General features: G+C 43.3%; 1 protein-coding gene across 1 annotated transcript; it reads right to left on the bottom strand.

Moving 5' to 3' along the window:
• Nucleotides 1-1,890: 1,890 nt before the first annotated feature.
• On the bottom strand, nt 1,891-14,805 carry LOC133138420 (protein-glutamine gamma-glutamyltransferase 2-like). The gene is made up of 13 exons (XM_061257179.1): nt 14,693-14,805; nt 12,698-12,877; nt 11,839-12,066; nt 11,403-11,521; nt 10,233-10,361; nt 8,236-8,413; nt 7,538-7,667; nt 7,337-7,440; nt 6,612-6,854; nt 5,322-5,597; nt 4,436-4,596; nt 3,861-3,997; nt 1,891-2,433 (listed from the first exon to the last, which is right to left on the bottom strand). The coding sequence occupies exons 1-13, from the start codon at nt 14,700-14,702 to the stop codon at nt 2,286-2,288; spliced, it is 2,043 nt and encodes a 680-aa protein (XP_061113163.1). The 5' UTR covers nt 14,703-14,805; the 3' UTR covers nt 1,891-2,285.
• Nucleotides 14,806-20,406: the final 5,601 nt, after the last annotated feature.

Here is a 20,406-nt window from a genome sequence, read left to right as displayed (position 1 = left end):
AAGGACTTTGGTTGTGAAGCACCGGACAAGAACCAAAGGAAGTCTGACTTTTATGCCCAGAAATAACCTGATATGTAGTGCTGGGCTGCATACTTGGCCCTGGGATCAGCACCTCCTCTGGCCTCTAGCTGTTTTGACTCCATCTGTTCCTCTATAAAGCATCTTTGTGACAGTTCTCTGTACAAAGCACTATGGGCAAATGTATCAAAAGGTGGACATGGACCAAAAACATTATTATTATTGTAGAAAATATTTGACTGGTGTACTAACATCATATGACCTAAACGTTACTGGAAATGATAGATTTGATCCAAGAGGCCTCTCATATTTCTCATGGCTCCCAAAAATAAATGCCACTTTAATGTCTTCACAAACAATGGAATTGCCCATATATCTGAAAGGTTCTTAACAACACACAAACTACCCTTCAGTATGAAAGTTTTCTTTGAGATTACAGTGAATGCATTGGTTTACCATAATTATATCTGTCAAGAGAGCCTTTGAATTAATTTTTCCAGTACATGGCCCCAAATGTTAGTCTAGTCCACATGTGATGTCAGTCACAAAAAACATCAATTTATTTTATTTTATAATTTTATAATTCTCTTACTAGGGGTTATGAGTAACTTATCCATAACAAACAAAACCGCAGATCAACTATTTGTGCTGGTGTTGAAATATGTAATGTCAGTCACACAATCAAATAGAATTACTCAAAATACTACTAAAACAAGGTTGCTCAAAAATTCTCACTCTAAAAGCTGTTTTGTATTTGAGTGGATACAGATACTCATGGCTGTGTCTGGTGGGCTAAGAACCACAGCAAAAATTCTGGACAAATCTGATGAAAATGTTACCAGAAATTAGCATTCTGCATTGCTTTTTCCAAGCTATGTCTAGGCAGGTTTCCAAAAAGACTGAATGATTTCATGGGTTGTGTATGAGGTGTAAAATACTATAGATTGCATACTAAATGATATACTCAATTCTCATGACATTTGTTTTTCAAAAGCAGGCCTGGGCCTGATTTATAAGTCTTTGTAATAATAATAAACCATTTTGAGAATGTATTTAGATGCTCACCGATATAAAATGGGGTTACGTCCAGGAGTGTGGAGTCAAATGCGTTTTCACTGTCCTCCTCAGAACTATTCACTGAGATGAGCAATTATTTTGCAAGTCTCAGTGTGCGTATTGAAAATGAAAGGAAAACTATTGCGGCAGCAAAAAAATCCACACTTTTATTCAAGCAAACAACGGTTGGAAACATAGTTTCATTAGATAAAATGCTACCCCCGTTGTCAGTCTAATACCATACTCCTAACTGGCTGTACGATGAGCAGAACTTATACTTCAGGTGATTGCTCATGGAGAGGGACTTTGTCGATACCATGAATGCAAAGATCCCTCTCTGGCTGGTGTGACTTAAGGGTTTAAAGGTCCCATGACACTCATTGCAAAGAGTAGGGGGTTCCTTGGTGTTGTGGCTAACTCCCATACTTGGCTTTTGCAACCTGATTTAATTACCTAAATTATTGTTCTCTCCCTCTCCAGCTGATGTATGGTAATATGTACTAATATGTACAATGTACAACGCATTGGTGGTGGTTGAGGTGAGTTTACCCATCATTGCTGTAAAGTGCTTTGAGTATGAGAAAAGTGCTATATAAATGCAAGAATGTATTATTATTATTCTTATTATTATTATTATTATTATTATTATTGGTGGAATAATCGATGATGGTGCTGCTTTTCTGGCATTATTTGTTTAGCAGGGGCTGAACAATAAAAGCAACCTCTACCACTTCTCTTCCTATTACACTGGGCACGGTGCCTTAGATACCAGTGAACACCGTTTCAGCTTGACATGGACTCACCCAACACTCTGTGTTTTACTCTGAGGTACATTTATTAGCTGTGTGATTATTATTCCTTTGGTCAGCAAACAGACATTTCTGAAAGGATAATGCTAATTAAATGCAATCTCCAATCCTGTTTAACAATACAGTACAGACAATTCCTAGAGAATTACAGTCATTTTTACTATCCTTAATTCTAGTTTCCAGTGCAGAGTTAATGTAAATGAGAAGCTCCCTTGTTGATGTAATGAAACAAGCAGTATTCCAAGAGAAAAGGCAGGCAGAACTTTGAATTCCTCTGGTCAGGTCCCGTTTAGGCCATACCCAGCGGTTGACTTAAAAAAGAAAAGCCTTGTTAGTCAATGGCAGTTATGAATGGTGACTGAGCGGCCAATCAGAGCCAGGCAGGAGGGCTGCACTTGTGCTTTAGTTTCCAATGATAACGTTCTTGAATCCCTTGATGTTGCTCAGCTTGTTGCTGCTGAAATCCACCACCAGCTTCCGCAGTCCCGCACAGGTGGGCGTGAAGCCAATTTTAACCGTGGCTGTCTCCCTGGGTCCCACTGTTCCAAACCTGTGGATAGAAACATGGAGCCTTCAGATCTCTGCACCGTCAGTCCTTTAAAAAAAAACATTTTTAGGGGTGACATTGTCTCAGGCAGTAAGAGCAGTTGTCTGGCAGACGTTTCCATCCCCCGCCTGGGCTGTGTCGAGGTGTCCCTGAGCCCTAAATGCTCCTGACGAGCTGGTCGGGGCCTTGCATGGCAGCCATTGGTGTGTGAGTGTGTGTATGAATGGGTGAATGAGAAGCATCAATTGTACAGTGCTTTGGATAAATGCACTATATAAATGCCAGCCACTTACCTTTTATATACAGTACCATTTATATACAGTTTGGATCAATTTTTTTCTGAGAGTTTACTTTGGATGCCCCTTGATTGATCTTGATGTCATGCTTAGTAGGCAAATTGCGCCAAACACAAGTCACACCCAACGGTTGAGTGAGTACAATACACAATGCTGTTTACTGGAAGTTACTATAAATAATACTACTTGAAGCTGCCTGTAATCATGCATTTGCCAATTCTAAGTAATTCACATTTACATTTCCCCATGTTTAGTCAGAAGCCAAGCTCCAAGTGACAAACGAATGAAAGACGTTTGTGAAAGAGCCAGAAATATCATTGACTTTCCTTTTCATGATTCATTTCTTGCCACATCTCATGCAAAAAAAGCAGAAGTTATTTTATTTTTTTCTCAGGCATTACATTCAGGACTTAAAACTGTTCTGGATTTGAATAGCTCACGTGTTAGCCTCAGCAACCAGAGTTGGATAATGGCTTGTTTTCAGATTGGAACTTACTGTACTCTTGCTGTTGATCCAGGTGTCAAATTTCCAACAAGTGGCATTTTAAATGCCATTACTAGACACTGATGCCCTTAACCAAATGGCAGATGTAGTGTGTTTGTAGCAACATCAAGTGAATTCGTTCTTTAATACAATTATTTGTATATTTTCCCTTATATTGGAGTATTGCAATATCTTGATTATACATTCAGTGACCACTTTATTAGGTATTTATTAGACTTATTTTTTATCTTTGGCTGCTGTTGCCCATCCACTGCAAGGTTTGATGCGTTGTGTGTTCAGAGATGCTCTTCTGCATACCACTGATGTAACGTGTGGTTATTTGAGTTTCTGACGCCGTCCTGTCAGCTTGAACCAGTCTGACCACCAACTGGCAGCAACAATCATTCCACGTCACTTGGATCACATCCCCCTCCCCCATCCCCATTCCTCATTTCCTCAACAAAAACTGAACCCCTTGACCATGTCAGCATGCTTTTATACATTGAGCTGCTGCCACGTGCTTGGCTGATTAAATATTTGCATTAACGAGCCGGTGTACAGGCCTACATAACATGTGTGTTCTCTGAGTGTATTTTGTTTGCTGTGTTACACTGGGCCTGTTTTAGGCACAGCGTTCCTTGGCGACGTACGTCTCAGTGATGGCCTTGCCGTCGGTCAGGTTGGCTCCCTCCAGAGAGAAGGTGCAGTCCTCCAGGGGTTCTGGGAGAGGGTTCTGCAGTGAGATCTCCGCCGTCAGCTTCCGCTTCACTTTCGGTTCCCCCAGGATCTAAAACAGAACCACCGGAACGTTTCATCAACAGCTGAACGCACCACGTAAAACGCACCTCCATTTCCAAATGAATGCATCCGTTCTGAGCCTTCTCTTTTATATCGTGACCTAAAGGAAGGAGTGTGTGTGCATACAACACCCATCCAGCCTGTGCGCATAAAACACCCGTCAACAGAATACATAAAGAATTAGGTAGAACGAGCTGATTCAACACGCACACACACATGCACACACACGCACGCACGCGCGCACGCACGCACGCACAATAGATTCCACACAGTTGGAGCTCGAATCGGAGATGACATTTCTTGCAGAAGGTTCGTCTATACAACTCAGTATGAACTGAGCTCAAGGTAGCTCTACCCTCAGACTTAGTCTGGTTCCCTAACTGTCAGTTTGTCAGTAACACGCTTTTGCATTGGCCCCAGGTCGTACCCTGATGGAGATTTCTGGGTCCTCCAGGACGATGGTCCGGGTTTTGTTGTACAGCTCCTTGGTGTCAGAGTCGATGAGAATGGCCATCAGGCGGATCAGGGCATCTTGGGTAATCACAGAGCTGTAGTTGCAGTAGCATATTTTCAGTGGAAAGCTCTTCTCTGGAAAAAGATTTTAAAAGTCACACACCTAAAAGGCTATTCACTGGTGTGTGCAGAATATTGAGTCATGTATGCGAGCACTGGAGAGTTTATCTGATCCCACTATGGAGAATGAAACTTTTTTGTGTCAATGCACCTTTATGAATAACAAGATTCCCAAAATAATTTCATTCTCCATAGTGGGATCAGATAAACTCTCCAGTGCTCTCATACATGACTCAATATTCTGCACACACAAATTGATACTTTCAGACAATTTTCTAATAAACTCGTGGGATTTTTCCCGGGCCTCCAAAAGATTGCTTCTGTGGCTCTGTTATTCTCATATGCACAACATAGTCACATACAGCTATGGTGTTATGTCCTGTATGGACTAGTGTCAAAATATGTTGTGCATAATCTAGAACTTTCATGCTTTGATTTCCATTTGTTTAATTACTTGAGCAACATATTGTGGTGTACTGTAGGGGTTGGGTTCAAATTCAAATGTTTTTTTGCAAACTGAAAATGAATCAAAACAATGTCATCTCATATGTAACTGGGAAGTGAAACAGGGTATGAAAATGCAGGAAGCAGCAGTAGAGTGGCAAATGCCTGCCAAATGCCATTAATTCAGGAAGCTGCAGTAGAGTAACAGGGTGTGAAAATGCAGGATTAGCAGTAGAGTAACAGGGTGTGAAAATGCAGGAAGCAGCAGTAGAGCAGCTCAGATAATTCCCACCCACCTTCCCCAGTTGAGACCTGCAGGTCAGGAATTTCGGTCAGCCCACAGCTGCTCTTGAGTTTCCCGTCGTAGGACACTCCGTGGCCGTTGTACAGGAGGCGGCAGGTCTTTGTGACGGGGGTGTTGTTGGTGATGACCGCGAACACGTCAAAATCGTAGCCTCTCTTCATGTCCGCGCTCACCTTGATCTTCAGCTTCAGGCCCGGCTCCAGACCCTTCTCCCGCAGGGCGTTGTGGTGGCCAGCCTTCTCAAATACCTGCCTCTCCTGCTGAGAACCTGAAAAGGGCTGCCGTGGCATCAGGGACCACTCACACGCTGGGTCATCTGTCTCCACCACTCACACGCTGGGGCATCTGCCTTTACCACTCACATGCTGGGTCATCTGCCTTTACCACTCACATGCTGGGTCATCTGCCTTTACCACTCACATGCTGGGTCATCTGTCTCCACCACTCACATGCTGGGTCATCTGGCTTTACCACTCACATGCTGGGTCATCTGTCTCCACCACTCACACGCTGGGGCATCTGTCTCCACCACTCACACGCTGGGGCATCTGTCTCCACCACTCACACGCTGGGGCATCTGTCTCCACCACTCACACGCTGGGGCATCTGTCTCCACCACTCACACGCTGGGTCATCTGTCTTCACCACTCACACGCTGGGTCATCTGTCTCCACCACTCACACGCTGGGTCATCTGCCTCAAAAAGCACTGGCTAGAGGCAGCGAGGGTGTTCCTAAGTGGCCTAATGGCCGATATTATTATTGTATATTGTCACTGATTAGACAAGCATTAAGCTAACCCCGATAGTTGAGGTTTGACCAGGATATAGTCCTTGAGCTTTGTTTCCAAGAAACCTGGCTATTCTCACATTTGTACGTATATGCTTTGTGTTTGTGTCATTAGCAGTTCGACCCTAATGAAGACCAGCTTTTGGTCGATACGTGTTAGTCACTGATTTTTGCCACCTGCAGACACCTTTTTGCACCTGCAGACGGAATGCCTTGGTATTTAGTTTCGGGATCCATGTTAATACTCCTTTGCAATGTTTTTGTATTGTTGGTAATGGAAATCCTAAGTATTTCTAAGAATGTCAAATTCTGAATGTTTTTTTTTAAGATATCATGAATTATCAGTATTACTAATATAGCATTAACCACAAAGTAGAAATACACAATACTGTGATATATACTGTGTATCGGAAAAGGTCATTGTGATTTTGCCCACCCCATGGGGCAGCGCTTGTATCTTTGGGGTGTAGTTTCCCATGGGGGTGTGCTTGTACCTTCTGGGTATTTGTAGAGGTCGGTGATGTCTTCCCTGCTGTCATGACCCACACTCTTGGTGCTGATGCACTGGCCCACGCGAGTTGTTGACCCATCAAACTTGAATTCTTGACCGTCCTCCAGCTTTACATACTTGACCACGTCGGCATTGACCTCGGCGAAGACGAAGGGGGCGTCGTACTTCAGGGTCAGCTCCCCCTCCTTGATGGCCTTTAACGGGACGGGACCGCAGCAGAACACACCTGAGAGGAGACCACATGGACACTATGGAAACGGCAAAAGTGGGGTCCTGTCCTGGAAAAGGAAATTCAATTCAGCCAATTACTGTGGCCATCAGTAAACACTGATGGAGACTTAGCCTAACTGTCTACCAGCAGCTAAGACATGAGTAGCTTGCTAGCTACAGAGCTGTCGTTGAACATAGTAGTTTGCTACATACCATGGGGCGTTAGTTCAGTGCCTTAACAGAATCACCCAAACAGCCCTTCGTGTTGCTCGTTCGGAGGGAAATGTTTTTGGTACTATAGCACACACTCTTCTCCAGGGCTATCGATGAGATTGTTAAATCCAGTAGAGATAAAACTGAAACAGCCAAGTTTAATCACCTTACCCAAGGGTAGAGCAGCAGCTGGAAACAGAACCCACAGCCTTTGAGTTACAAGCCCCGTTCCCTAACCACAGTACTACTCAGCCACATGGGGGTCTGTCTGCGTTCTCCACCCACCATCGCTCTTCTCCTGGGGCGTGGGGTCACTGGCCTGCCAGCCCTCGTACCCGGGGCCCAGATCGGGGCGCTTCATCCAGGTCTCCACCCACACGTGGAAGTTCCTGCAGAGAGGAAAGGGAGAGCCGCTTCGTTTCCTGAACTCTTCATCCTCCCCCAAGACCCTGGGTGTGCCGTTCCACCAGACCCACTGAGACTCACCAAACCGAATCCTCGCCCGATCTTTCTCTGTCCATGTTGTAGTAGAACTCAATCAGCAGGTTGTGGTTAGTGTCGTGAGCCGACTCAAAGTTAGTGATCACTCGACACGGAATCCCCAGGGCCCGAGACACTGCCGATTAGAACACATCTTCAGACGGATTCTTTTCTTTTTTACAGATATAACATCTAATGATGCGGAAACGGATTGTGGTACGATGGACAGGATGACAGTGTCTGTTTAATTAGTTGCAGAACATACACTGACATACTTGGCTTGATGGCTATGGTAACACATATGACTAGCAATCTGTGAACTAAACAGCATGTGAACAAGTATGCTGAGCCATTGAGGCTGTAGCCAGTTAGCATGCTAGCTGGTGTATGTATGGGTTTTGTACAGGTCTGAAAACTTAAAAATGCAGGCAACTGTCTCGAGGGGTTTACATGTATACCAACATCAAGGGAGAAAAGAAGAAACCGTGTACAGTCGAGACACTGAAGAAAGTGAGGTGTGTTGATTCAACATGGATAAAAACAACCCCAAGAGTTGAGTGTATGAGAGGTACCCGTGAGTGACTTACCTGTGTTTGAGAGTAACCTGTGAGTGAATTACCTGTGCATGAGAGTTTCCCGTGAGTGAATTACCTGTGCATGAGAGTTTCCCGTGAGTGAGTTACCTGTGTATGTGCAGGACTTACCTGTGCAAGCCACGGCAGCAAACACCCAGCACTGGCCATAGCAGACCTCGCAGCAGTCGTTGTTCCTCCACTCCTGCAGGATCTCCACGCTGCTGCTCCAGTGGGTGGGTGCCACGCCGCCCTTGTAGTCACCCGACCAGTTTCCCGCCAGAACGCCTTTGTCACCATTACAGTTGATCTGAGATGAGGGAAAACGTCGTCGGTTTCCTGACGAGAGCCTCAGTTTTGAGTTTTATTTTATCCCTTCTCCTTGTTACTCCTTCATTGGGAATTCAATACAGTCAACCATGAGATTCTGCTCTCATCACTGTCTGGGATGGGTGTCACAGGGTCTGCACTCACTTTTTTTCCTCCTACCTCTCTGGTCGCTCCTACCAGGTGACATTACTTGGAGGGGCTCAGTCTCTGACCGTCACCCCCTACAAACTGGAGTCCTGCAGGGCTCAGTTCTTGGTCCTCTCCTCTTCTCGCCATACACCATGTCTCTTGGTTCTGTTATCTCTTTTCTTATCATTCTTACGCCGATGCCACCCAACTCTTTATTTCCTTCCTCCCCGATACCCCGATAAGTCACCACACAGATCTCTGCCTGCTTGGCTGATATCTCTGCATGGATGACTTCCCACCACCTGAAGCTTAATCTTGCTAACACTGAGCTTCTCTACCTCCATGCTAAGTCCTCTCCGTCAATCGACCTCTCACTGACTGTTGAGGACTTTGTAGTTTCCTCCTCCCATACGGCAAAGAATCTTGGGGTGACTCTTGATAACTGCCTCACCCTGGCTCCACAAGTATCCTCCACTGCCAGAACCTGCAGGTTCTTTCTGTACAATATACGCCGTATCCATCATCTCCTGACGGAGAAAGCCACCCAGCTCCTAGTCCAGGCGCTCGTCATTTCCCGCCTGGATTACTGCAACTCCCTCCTAGCCGGTCTCCCAGCGTGTGCCATCAAGCCCCTCCAGCTGGTACAGAATGCTGCAGCCCGCCTTATCACCAGTCAGCCCAGGTCGGCTCATGTCACCCCGCTTCTGATTGGCCTCCACTGGCTTCCTATTGCCGCACACATCCCTAGTGTTGGCATTTCAGGCTGCTAAGGGGACTGCCCCACCTTACATACAATCCTTGATCACTCCCTACTCCCCAGCTAGACCACTCCGGTCTGCCAGCTCTGGTTGCCTTATGGTTCCCTCTCTATGTGCACCTGGCGGTCAAGCTGCACGTCTGTTTTCCGTTCTGGTTCCTCAGTGGTGGAATGACTTGCCTACCACTGTCTGGACAGCAGAATCCCTCCCCCTATTTTGATGCAGAATAAAAACACACCTTTTCAAACTCTACCTTAGTCCTCCCTCCTGATTTCCCCCGCCCCCCTTTCTGATATCCCTATCCTCCTTGTCTACCCCCAAAAAATTAAAAACATTAAAGAATAATAATTGCACTTAGGATGACTATATGTTTAGAACAGCATTTCATGTGTATTTTCCTAGTTATGGATGTGATGCTTTGACTTGTGGAAGAACCTATGCACTTGTAAGTCTCTTTGGATTAAAAGTGTCTGCCAAATGACTAAAATGTAAATGTAAAATGGAATGGTCAGTCATGCTTGCACTGTTTTGTGCAGGTATGTTATTGACCAACAGGGGTCGCTGATGCACAGTGAGACCAGGTGTGTGTGGACAGGTGTGTCTGGGACAGGTATATGGACAGGTATGTGGACAGGTGTATGTACAGACAAGTGTATGAGCAGGTGTAGGGACAGGTGTATGGACAGGTGTGTATGGAATAGGTATGTGTCGTACAGGTTTAGTGAAAGGTGTGTGGACAGATGAGAGTAGTACAGGTGTAGGGACAGGTGTGTATGGACAGGTGAGAGTAGTACAGCTGTGTATGGACAGGTGAGAGTAATACAGGTGTAGGGACAGCTGTGTATGGACAGGTGAGAGTAATACAGGTGTAGGGACAGCTGTGTATGGACAGCCGTCTGTACAGGTGCTCACCATGGCGCTGAGGACTCGGGTCACGTATACGGCGTTCCGTCTCCCGGAGCAGTCCTTCCCCGGGTTCTTCAGGTGTTTGGGGTTTTCATCAAGGATTCTCAGACAAGCATCCAGCATCCCAGGCTCAAACTATGCAAGGAGAAGGAGAACAAAGTGGAAGATCCACAGCTTCAGATTCAGACAAACAAAACATTATTCAATGAACTCATAATATTTGGGACAAATACTTTCTTTCTTGATTTGGCTCTACTCCACAATTTTAGATTTTTGGAATCAAACAATGCATGTGGTTCAAGTAAAGTTTTAGCTTTTATTAAGGGTTTCACCATGTACAAATTAAAACACTTCATACATAGTCTCCACCATTTCAGTGTGCCATAATGTTTGGGACAAATGCCTTCACTGGTGTTTCTGATCAGTCAGGTATGTTTAATTGCATCATTTGAGCAGGTATAAGAGAGCTTTCACTTGATTATTTGATTCTATGCTTTTTGTTGATTATGTATTGCCTTTGGAGCCTGTTACTGGCGTTTGTCAACATGAGGACCTGAGTTGCGCCAAGGAAAGTCAAGGAAGCCATTCTGTGACTACGAAATAAGAGACAAACCAGTCAGAGACATCATATGCCAAACCTGACCAAAACCATTTGTTTGGAACCAAGTAATACTCTATAATGAGGAAAAACCCTCAAACACCTGTGCAACAGATCAGAAACTTTTGAGGACATGAATATTTCAGTGACTCCGGTTCAGAGAAGATGAACAGAACTATGTCTGCTGTACGTCACTCTGGATAAGAGCGTGTGCCAAATACCATTAATGTAATGTAATGTGACTACACCGCAATGTGCAAACTACCCACATCCTGTTCACTGCAAAAACATGACGGCCAAAAAAGGTAATGTAGCTAGATGAAACCAAAATGAAGATGTATCAGAGTGATCATGTGTGGAGTTTAAAAGGAACCAAAGAACCGAAGCAGCCCCCCCCCCCCCCCTAATCTGTGAAACATGGTGGTGGGAGTGTTATAATTTGGGCTGTCATGCTGTAGGTCAAGGCAGTGAATTCTAACCCAGTCCTGCATCGTCCGTTTGGAGGATGCTCCCATCTCATATGCCATGGAGGACCTTATGATGTCTCGCTAACAGAATATTTCAGGATTTCATGGTACCTGACCAAAATTCCAGGGGAGAATGTTGAGGTGCGTAGGGGTACCCCTGTAAATGAGACCATCCTGGGACAGGACATACTCCGTCCTCTTCTCCTCATCCTCCAGGTACACCACGTCTCCTGTTGCCAGCGGGAACAAACAATGGCAGTCAGTGAAGTAAACAGGACCGTGAGATTTTCCTGATAAACTGTAACTTTGTCCTCCAACACTAAGTGGGGTACAGGACTTTCTGAAGCCACGCAATAAGCAATCAGCATATTTTATATGCGGCATTACTTTGACGGCTCATCCCTGATTGCTACAGTTAGGGAGTCTACAATCACATGTTGAGGACAGAGGCTGAAATATGGGTTAAAACAGCCCTCATTGCCGCATAATGAATGCAGACACAATTGATAAGCGATGGACACGGGATGTGGGCGGCGTGTTCACTCACGTGCACACCAGGGGTTAAAAAGCAGGACAAACTCCCCCAGTTTGACCTTGGGTCCCTGGTCCAACGTCAAGGTGTAGCGTCCAATGGGAGCTGCCGGGGATGGGCAGATGCTCAGGGAGACAATGTTTCCATGGGAACAGGAGGTGGACGCACTCCAGCATTTTTTGCTGATGACGTCGGACAGACCGAAGGTTGCCTTGGTACCCCATTTCTCTTCAGGGACTGGCCCTTTAGACATAGGGGATAGATCAGCTTTCATCATCATCATCATCACCCGTAAGGTTGGTGGTTTGATCCCCAGTGTAGCCACAATAAGATCTGCAAAGTTGTTGGGCCCTTGAGCAAGGCCCTTAACCCCATATTACACCTGAGGGGACTGTCTCCTGCTTATAGTCTAATCAAACTGTAAGTCACTTTGGATAAAAGTGTCAGCTACATGACATGCATCTATCATCTTCACAAATATCACTACTGTAGCTGTAAAGTATGACTACAATGACAGCCCCAGAGGTAGTAAGTGAAACTACACACAGCAGGGTGGTAAATCCAGCACTCTACAGTACCTCTTATAACAGACCCATTCATGCTGAGAGCAGTATATAGGGTCAAATGTGATTTATTCACCACTAATGCAAGATCACACTAAGGCCCAACAGTCCGGTATCTGTTAAGGCTCTGTTCCAGGGTGTGGATGGGCCCCACAGTCGGGTATCTGTTAAGGCTCCTGTGCGTGGATGGGCCCCACAGTCTGGGCCCCACAGTCTGGTATCTATTAAGGCTCTGTTCCAGTGTGTGGACGGGCCCTACACTCTGGTATCTGTTTAGGTGTTATGGTGCACGTGCACTGCTAGCACATTACCTGTCTCAGCGATGAGCTGGAAGGTGCCGGCCGCAGGCTGGAAGGTTCCTGACTGTAGGTGCAGGGTGAGGGTGAACGGCTGGCCTCGCCGGACGATCAGGCGGTCCACCCCGTTAAGGTCCGTGTGGTGTTCCTCATTGTTGTACTTGAACTCCAAATCACAGCTACCAATGTCCAGTACTACGAGAGGGAAACATACATCAGCATTTTCCAACTATATGACAGTAACACACACACACTTGCTTACTTGCTTAAAATTGACATTGTTTCTATTCATTTGTGAATGGTGGTGGTTCTGGTTATGTCACTGAATGTGGCTGTGGATCCTGGAGCAGATGATGCAGTTTAGGGATCTGGGGTCAGAGGAGGTGCAGATGGTGCAGGTTAGGGAGGATCTGGAGCCTGAGGAGGTGCAGTTTTCTGGAGGATGTGGTCTGATGTAGGAGCAGTATACCGTCCAGGCCTCAGCACCAGACAGCAGTGTAGACCTTTGTTGGTGTCTTCAGGTTGGTGTTGTCAAACACCCCGGAGCGCAGTCTGCCAAAAGCAGCTGAGGCTTTGTTGATCTGGGCTTGTATATCAGCCAGGCAGGATGGAGTCAGGATGCTGCCAAGCTAGCAAAAGCGATGGACAGCCTTTAGGGGGTTAGGACTGGAGACTGCAGCTGGATTTCTGTGTGTTTGCCAGGAGATCCAGTGAGCGCTACACTGCAGAGGCAGTGTGGAGTGTGCTTTGGGCTGAGGGGAGTGAGTGAGAAGGGCTGCAGCTCATGGATGGTGAGGAAGCTGCATTCGGTGAGAGCTTGCAGTAAGAGATTGACAAGCTTTTGTCAAGGTGAACTTATTGCTGACTGTAGCAAGGAACAGGTTGAATACAACTGGAGCTAATACACAGTCCTGTTCAACCATGCAGATGGTAGAGTTAGAATTTGTCATGAACAACATGAATCCATCCTATGTCCAACGGTTGAGGATGGTGATGGTGGTATAATGGTTTGGGGAATGTTTTCTTGGCATACAAGGCCCCTAAATACAAATTGTTTAAATGCCACAGCCGACCTGAATATTGTGGCCGACTATGTGCATCCCTTTATGGCCATCTTCTGATAGATACTTCCAGAGGGCTAAAGTGCTATGTCACAAAGCAAACATTATCTCATGCCGGCTCCATGAACACGACAATGAGTTCAGTGTATTTCAGTCTCCAGATCTCAATGCAAAACAACCGACAACTGCATGATGCTATCATGTCAATATGGACCAGTGTCTTTAAGGAATGCTTCCAGCACATCATTGAGTGCATGCCATGAATAATTCAGGCTGTTCTAGGGGCAAAGCGAGGTACTACTCTGCGCTAGACAGATGTACCTAATAAAGTGTATGTTATAATATTAATATCACAATAATCAGTCTTTGATCTTACTAAAGAACAAATTCAGATAAGAACAAAATGACGAGTGCTAAAATTTCTGTGGAAACTTTCATAAGCACAGTGGGCAATCAAACCTGATCCTACGCAAGTTTCACGAATGAGGGCCAATACAGTCACATAATTTTTTCCCCCATCATTATTACCCTCCTTAACACCATTGTTCTCGGAAGCAAATAAAATAACTATAATCTATTAATTTCTCATACAGCCTGAGTGTGTAGTCGTAGTTTCCAAAGTTCTTAAAACACAGTAAATCAGTTCAACAGGCTGCTCACCCATGCCAAACATTTGAAACCCCAACACAAGCAGAGATCTCTTTGGTACCTTAAGAACTTTCATGTGCTGAAGTTAAAAGGGAATCTGCATTTGCCTTCACTCTAAAATGTTCTGAACACATTTTAATAGATGGTGGGAAGAAAATAACCTTCAACCCAGTCCTTGCCCTGCAACAAAAAAATACCATGACTAAATATAGTTCAACCCTTCTGCAATCTGCTGGTATCATAGATTGCCGATATCATAGCTTTTGCTCTTGTAAAGTATTTTTGACAGGTAAACCCTTACCTTCAGCCATTTTGAGTCTCTGGCGATAATATTTCTTGTCTGTCTGTCTGTATGTGTGTTGTGTTCGCGATTTTGCGGAGCATCTGGGTCACAAAAGGATCTGCCCTTTTAACCTGTCCAAAATCATCATGCATCATTCTGGCACCTCCTACTGGTAACTATTTAAGGTAAGTCCACCTCCCACTTAATTTTTTATTTTTAATGATTGACATTTTTTTCTTTATTTAAAAAGTTGCACAATATATCAGAACGGCATTTTCCAGCTTAAAAAAGTATTTTTTCTTTAAATAATTTAATAATGCAATAAAAATTATGCATGGTGCCGAGAGTGTTATCAGCTGACTTTACAATATATTTTTATTTCTTATATTCATTTTTTGCATTTAATTATGTAGGAATAATATAAAATAATAGCAATAGTTTTGAGTTGAGTGATAACGGGTGTAATTTTAGTAAAAACTACATGCATCAAATTACAATGCAGCAATGCTGGAAGTATTCAGATCTTTTTACAATCTCCGCACAGCTGCAGAAACAGCTCTGCAGGAGAATGTGGTTCTTGTTTTCACCCACTCTCCCTTCTTGTATTTTGATACCTATTTGTGGTGATTATTTCTGTCAGGTTGTAAGTTTATGACCATACTACTGGTGCCAGCTCTGGGGAATGCAATCACACTTTTCGCCCAATGATATCCTGAGTGGAAGTCATGAAATTCCTTTGATACACTAGTCAAGCTACCTGATCACAAATTTGCCAATGTACCGTATGAGGCTACTGCTTGGGGTGTTTCTTAACGTGCTACTTTTTAGTCATTAATCACAAATGGATCCTTTCTACTCCAAACCGAATGACCTCTGTGGTCATGTTATTAATGTAATATTTTGAATCTCTATTCAAATATGAGTAAAAACAACTGTGCAGCCTCGTGGTAATATACTGTACCTTTAAAGAGCACACTGTTCCTCAGCTTGTCCAAATATTATCTAACCAAGTTATCCAGTTGGTTTGTTTTAATTTTGCATTTGCTTACCTCAAGCTGTTTGATAATATCAACTTCATAATAATTAAAGACTTATTATTTGTATCTTATTAAAAAATTAATCTGAGGCAAAAGTACTGCAGGGTTTTATAATCATTGTGCAAGGTTATTTAATAGGAGCTAGGCAGCATTCAAATAAACAGCTAACGTAGTGTGTATGTAGCCAGTTAAAATGAGCAAAACAATACATTTTCCGAACTTGAATTCAGCCCCCCCCCCCCCCCATACTCTACCCATGCCTGAGTGTGTTATTCAGTACTTTTTTACCAGTATATTTTATCTGTTTTATTTCTCTTGTGAGTTTCCCTGTCTAAATGCACCGCATATATACAGCATGACTTGACCTGTAACATTTCACCAACCTCAACATGATGAACAGTCTGCATATCCCTACCACTCACCTAAACAAACAACAGACTAGACCTACGGAAGCATATTAGTAAGTAATAATGTTTTGTAAACTGTACTTTTAAATGCTGAATTTCATCTAAATCGTTCAGTTAGTATGATTTACAAGAAAAAGAAAGCTGTGAATGAAATTGAACACTTTTTTTTGTATGTGCTTTTTTGCATGATTTGAAAAGATGATACAGTTTGCGGTTTGGATTATCGTGATATGGATGTAAATGTACGGGTATTCCCAACCACCCGGACAATAACTCTTCTACTTTCCAACTCTACAATGGTCACATTACAGGAGACAAAGGCACTGGGTGCCTTAAAAGCCGGAAGGCCCTCCAATCTGCCGTTTTAAATGTATCTGAAACATTGCAGGTTGGTGATTGGTACATATACATCTTTACTCCAAGGTTGGTGTATATGTACATGGACATTTGCAGTTCCTTTTGTTGGAACTCTTAGAACAGAGAAGCAGTTGAACTTCTCTTTTGGAGTCAGATAAACGAGAACAAAATAAAATTAACCCTGTTCCAGTAGCATTGGTCAGACTACACACGTTTCCTTCACCTCTCAGATACTTCTGCCTTTTGCTGTATTTGGGGGGGTCTTACAAGAGCACACAATGAGCTAGGTAATCCCTTGGTGAATCACACGGCAATCATACATTTTGGTAAACCAAAAAGGTAGGATGTCATTGAAAGAACCTTTAACTTTCAGAAATTCCTTTCGGTTGGCTGCCAACCAAATATGTTTATGTTTCTCAGGGATTTTTCTTGGCTGGGTCCACATATTGTCATTACGGCCCACAGAGAAAGATTAAATAAGTACAACTTTGGAGCATTGTGTGGCTATGGGAACAGTTCACATGCTCATCAACCCATTACACAGTCTCTTGTGAAAGATCATTGGGGAGCTTTGCGGCCGTGAAACAAAAAAAGTACTTCCCCATCATCCGTCGCTTATTTTTGTGTTGCATTGTCCGGCCAGAAAGTGTCAGGCCTGAAGCTGTTTAATCAAACTCAGATCTGCCCAAGATGATACATTCACATATCTGATACGGCTATCCAGTCAGTTTGGCCTCAACCTTGTGTAAAAGTTAAGTGTTGAGGTTTCCGTCTTCAAACCCTTGCATTGCTCACATTTAGTTAACCTGACATTTGATAAATTGTGTTTCATGATAATAACCAATCAAAAAAAGAGAACAAGAGAAAACATTAATGGTCCGAGGAAGAAAAGCACCCTTTTTCAAAACAAGATAAAAAACAGATAAACAAGATAAAAACAGTGGCTTTTGAGTGGTACACTTTTCACAATAAGTCCTTCCATAGTACTAACAAAGTCATAACATGAAACATGTTGTGAAGCAAAGCACAGAACATTTTGTAACATATTCCACAAAAATACACATAAATGAAAACAAAATCAACCGCATACCCATATCAGTGCATTCCAAAACAAATTCCATTTCATGATTTCACAGGCACATTAATTGTGATTGGATGATTTTCTCACGTTAAATTGTGATTGGATGACTTCCCTGTCTTTCGGGGCTAAGGCACAAGGCTTGAGACTAGAAGATCTTTCATCTTGAAGTCCCTTTGTTGGAGAATTTGCTGGTTGCGTATTGTGCACTAGCGCCCCCGCTGGTGGATGGGGGTACCTGCAGATTGGCCCAGTAAGCCACGTCTGGTGAGTCCTTTTCTCCGGCTTGCCAACTGCGGCATCACGAGAACCAGCAGGTCACGTCATACGCCTGAGATTTCTTCCCATTGGGGAGTTTTTTATCACCGATACGTGAGGGTTTTTCACCCGACTTGGAGGTTTTTACCTCACACGCTTGCTATTTGGGGGGTTCAGGCCTGGGGCTGGTTGCACCGACATTACGTCTGATGTAGAATGTGCTGGTTGCACCAGCATTGCAAAGTCAAAAAGTAAAAAATACACCTGTAAGGGTGTACATCCTATGCCTACTACGAGGTAGGCATAAGTGAAGCTTTCAGACTATTCTCCTAGGTAACACTCTTCGCTAAATTTAAAACAACAGACACAACCTCTGAATATGGTGCGTCTCCTTTGCACAATCACCAAGCTTTCAGACATGAGAGATTGTTAAAGAAGTAACATGGTGGCATGTGACGCACATGAGTCAGGCAAATAAAGCCTAGAAATTGTGACCAACCACCATGTTACTGGGCAATTCCAGCCTTATGGATGTGACATTTGGACACAAAATATCTCTTCTTACATGATAAAAAATTTAATGATAATAATGCATATTATCATAGCCCCCACTTGGCTGAAGGGAAGGGCCAAACAAATATGTATACATGTATTGTTAAGCCAGAAAAAAAATGAAGCCAGAAAATATTGTTAAGCCAGAAATACCTTTCGTTATGTACGTGACGCAAAAAGACAGGTATATACACTTTCTATACATTTTCTACGAATTTTAAAGTCTAATGCAGAAAATGTGATATTCATGTAATGTACGAGGCTTGGCTGAACAATTTTGACAATATATATGACTTTGTCTTGATTTTTATGAGGAGATACCAGTGGTATGGATATGACATGTCTGAAATGCACATTGTTTGATGATCTATTTCCCAATCAAATTATCATAACACATTTGTTGTCATCTGAAATGGTTCTGAATATCAGTTTCACATTGAGAAAACCATCTGAAATGTGGTTTTCAAGATGGCCTCCAAATAGTATACATTTCAATGGTAATTCATTTTTAATTCATTTTTAAACATTTTCCTGTTGTTAGTCTACATTTTATCAGATTTTAAAATGGTCAAAATCGACTGCTTTGGACATAATATGTTTTATTGGGAAGTAAGTACGTTTATTTGTCCATGCTTAAGTTGACATTACTGTGGAATTGCCCTACTCCTTTAAAGTGACCCGGTAAATCCTCTCCGCAGGTATGATAACGTTAAAGAGCTTATTGAATGATTTTGTTTCTGCTGGGCTGAGCTCGTTCAGTTAATTAACAGGTCAGTGATCGGGGAGTCCATCATAAAGCAGGAAAACCAAGCAGAAGTTCACTGAGTAAAATCTGGAATTGCGGTTTCAGTTCATCTTCCGCTTTCGGATAATTGGGTTATGGGTTTTATTTGGTGAACTTATCCAGCAAACTCCTTTAGCCCTGCTCTGTGATATAACGTTACCCTCGGAAAGTTGCACTGTCTTGGACATATAGCAGCACTAACATTTAATATTATTTGCGCTTTTTAGAATACTTTGGGGGACACGATTAATGTGAACAAATTAAGCAGTAGAATTATTGAAGCCAAGCAACGCACACTGCTCAGTAACAGTCGCACGACATAATGTATCAACTTGAACGTGCATTCTCAAGGCTGGACGTAGCTATGACCAACTTAACAGTTAAGACCAACTTTTTTACGCCCAGCTGGTGCAACCAGCCCCTGGTGTTCGCCCTTCTGCTACTCTGTAAAGTGTCTTTAAGGCAGTCTTATTTAAAAAGCATGAAACAAATGAAATTGAAATTTAAAGTCAGTTGAGCACGCATTATCTGCGCCTTCAGGAGAAAATGGAGAGGGTTGAGTTACGGGTCCAGGAAGAGGGTAAAGGGATTCACGGTAGTATAATCACTGTTATGGAATTCAATGTTGCCCACTGTCCAGAGCCGTCCCGCATCAGGCTTGTTCTGATGTCACAGTCATGTGACATGAACATTGTGATATAATATGACTGTACCAACATTATAACAATACTGAAAAAGTTATGCTTCTGCTTATTGATTTTCCATTTAGCATTGTGGTGGCCATAAGAAGCATCAGGCCTGCGGCACAATACAACTATAACATAACAATAATGTTTTTCAGAGAGAGAAATAAGGAAATGGGGAATTCCAGTACATATTTATGCAAAACAAGTGTGTAGAACTTACTGTACAGTACAGTCCAATCTGTATCTGAAAAGGATGTGAAATCTCAGATTCCAGCATGTCTGTCTGAGCATGTCAGTAAAAAAATGGCACTCCTTCATTCCCCACCGTCCTCCCAAAAATATCAGTCCCTGGTAATACATGTAGAATGGTCATTCCTGTAAAACGGTGATACATGTCGAACAGTCATATGTGTAGAACAGTCAAACGTGTATTATGGTTATATGTGTAGAACGGTCATATGTGTATTATGGTTATACGTGTAGAACGGTCAAACGTGTATTATGGTTATACGTGTAGGATGGTCAAACGTGTAGAACGGTCATATGTTTAGGATGGTCAAACGTGTAGAACGG

The sequence above is a fragment of the Conger conger genome, chromosome 10 (assembly GCF_963514075.1).
Source record: "Conger conger chromosome 10, fConCon1.1, whole genome shotgun sequence".
Classification (NCBI taxonomy): Eukaryota; Metazoa; Chordata; class Actinopteri; order Anguilliformes; family Congridae; genus Conger; species Conger conger.
Note: the sequence above shows the minus strand (reverse complement) of the source record. Positions and strands in the feature narration are given on the sequence as shown.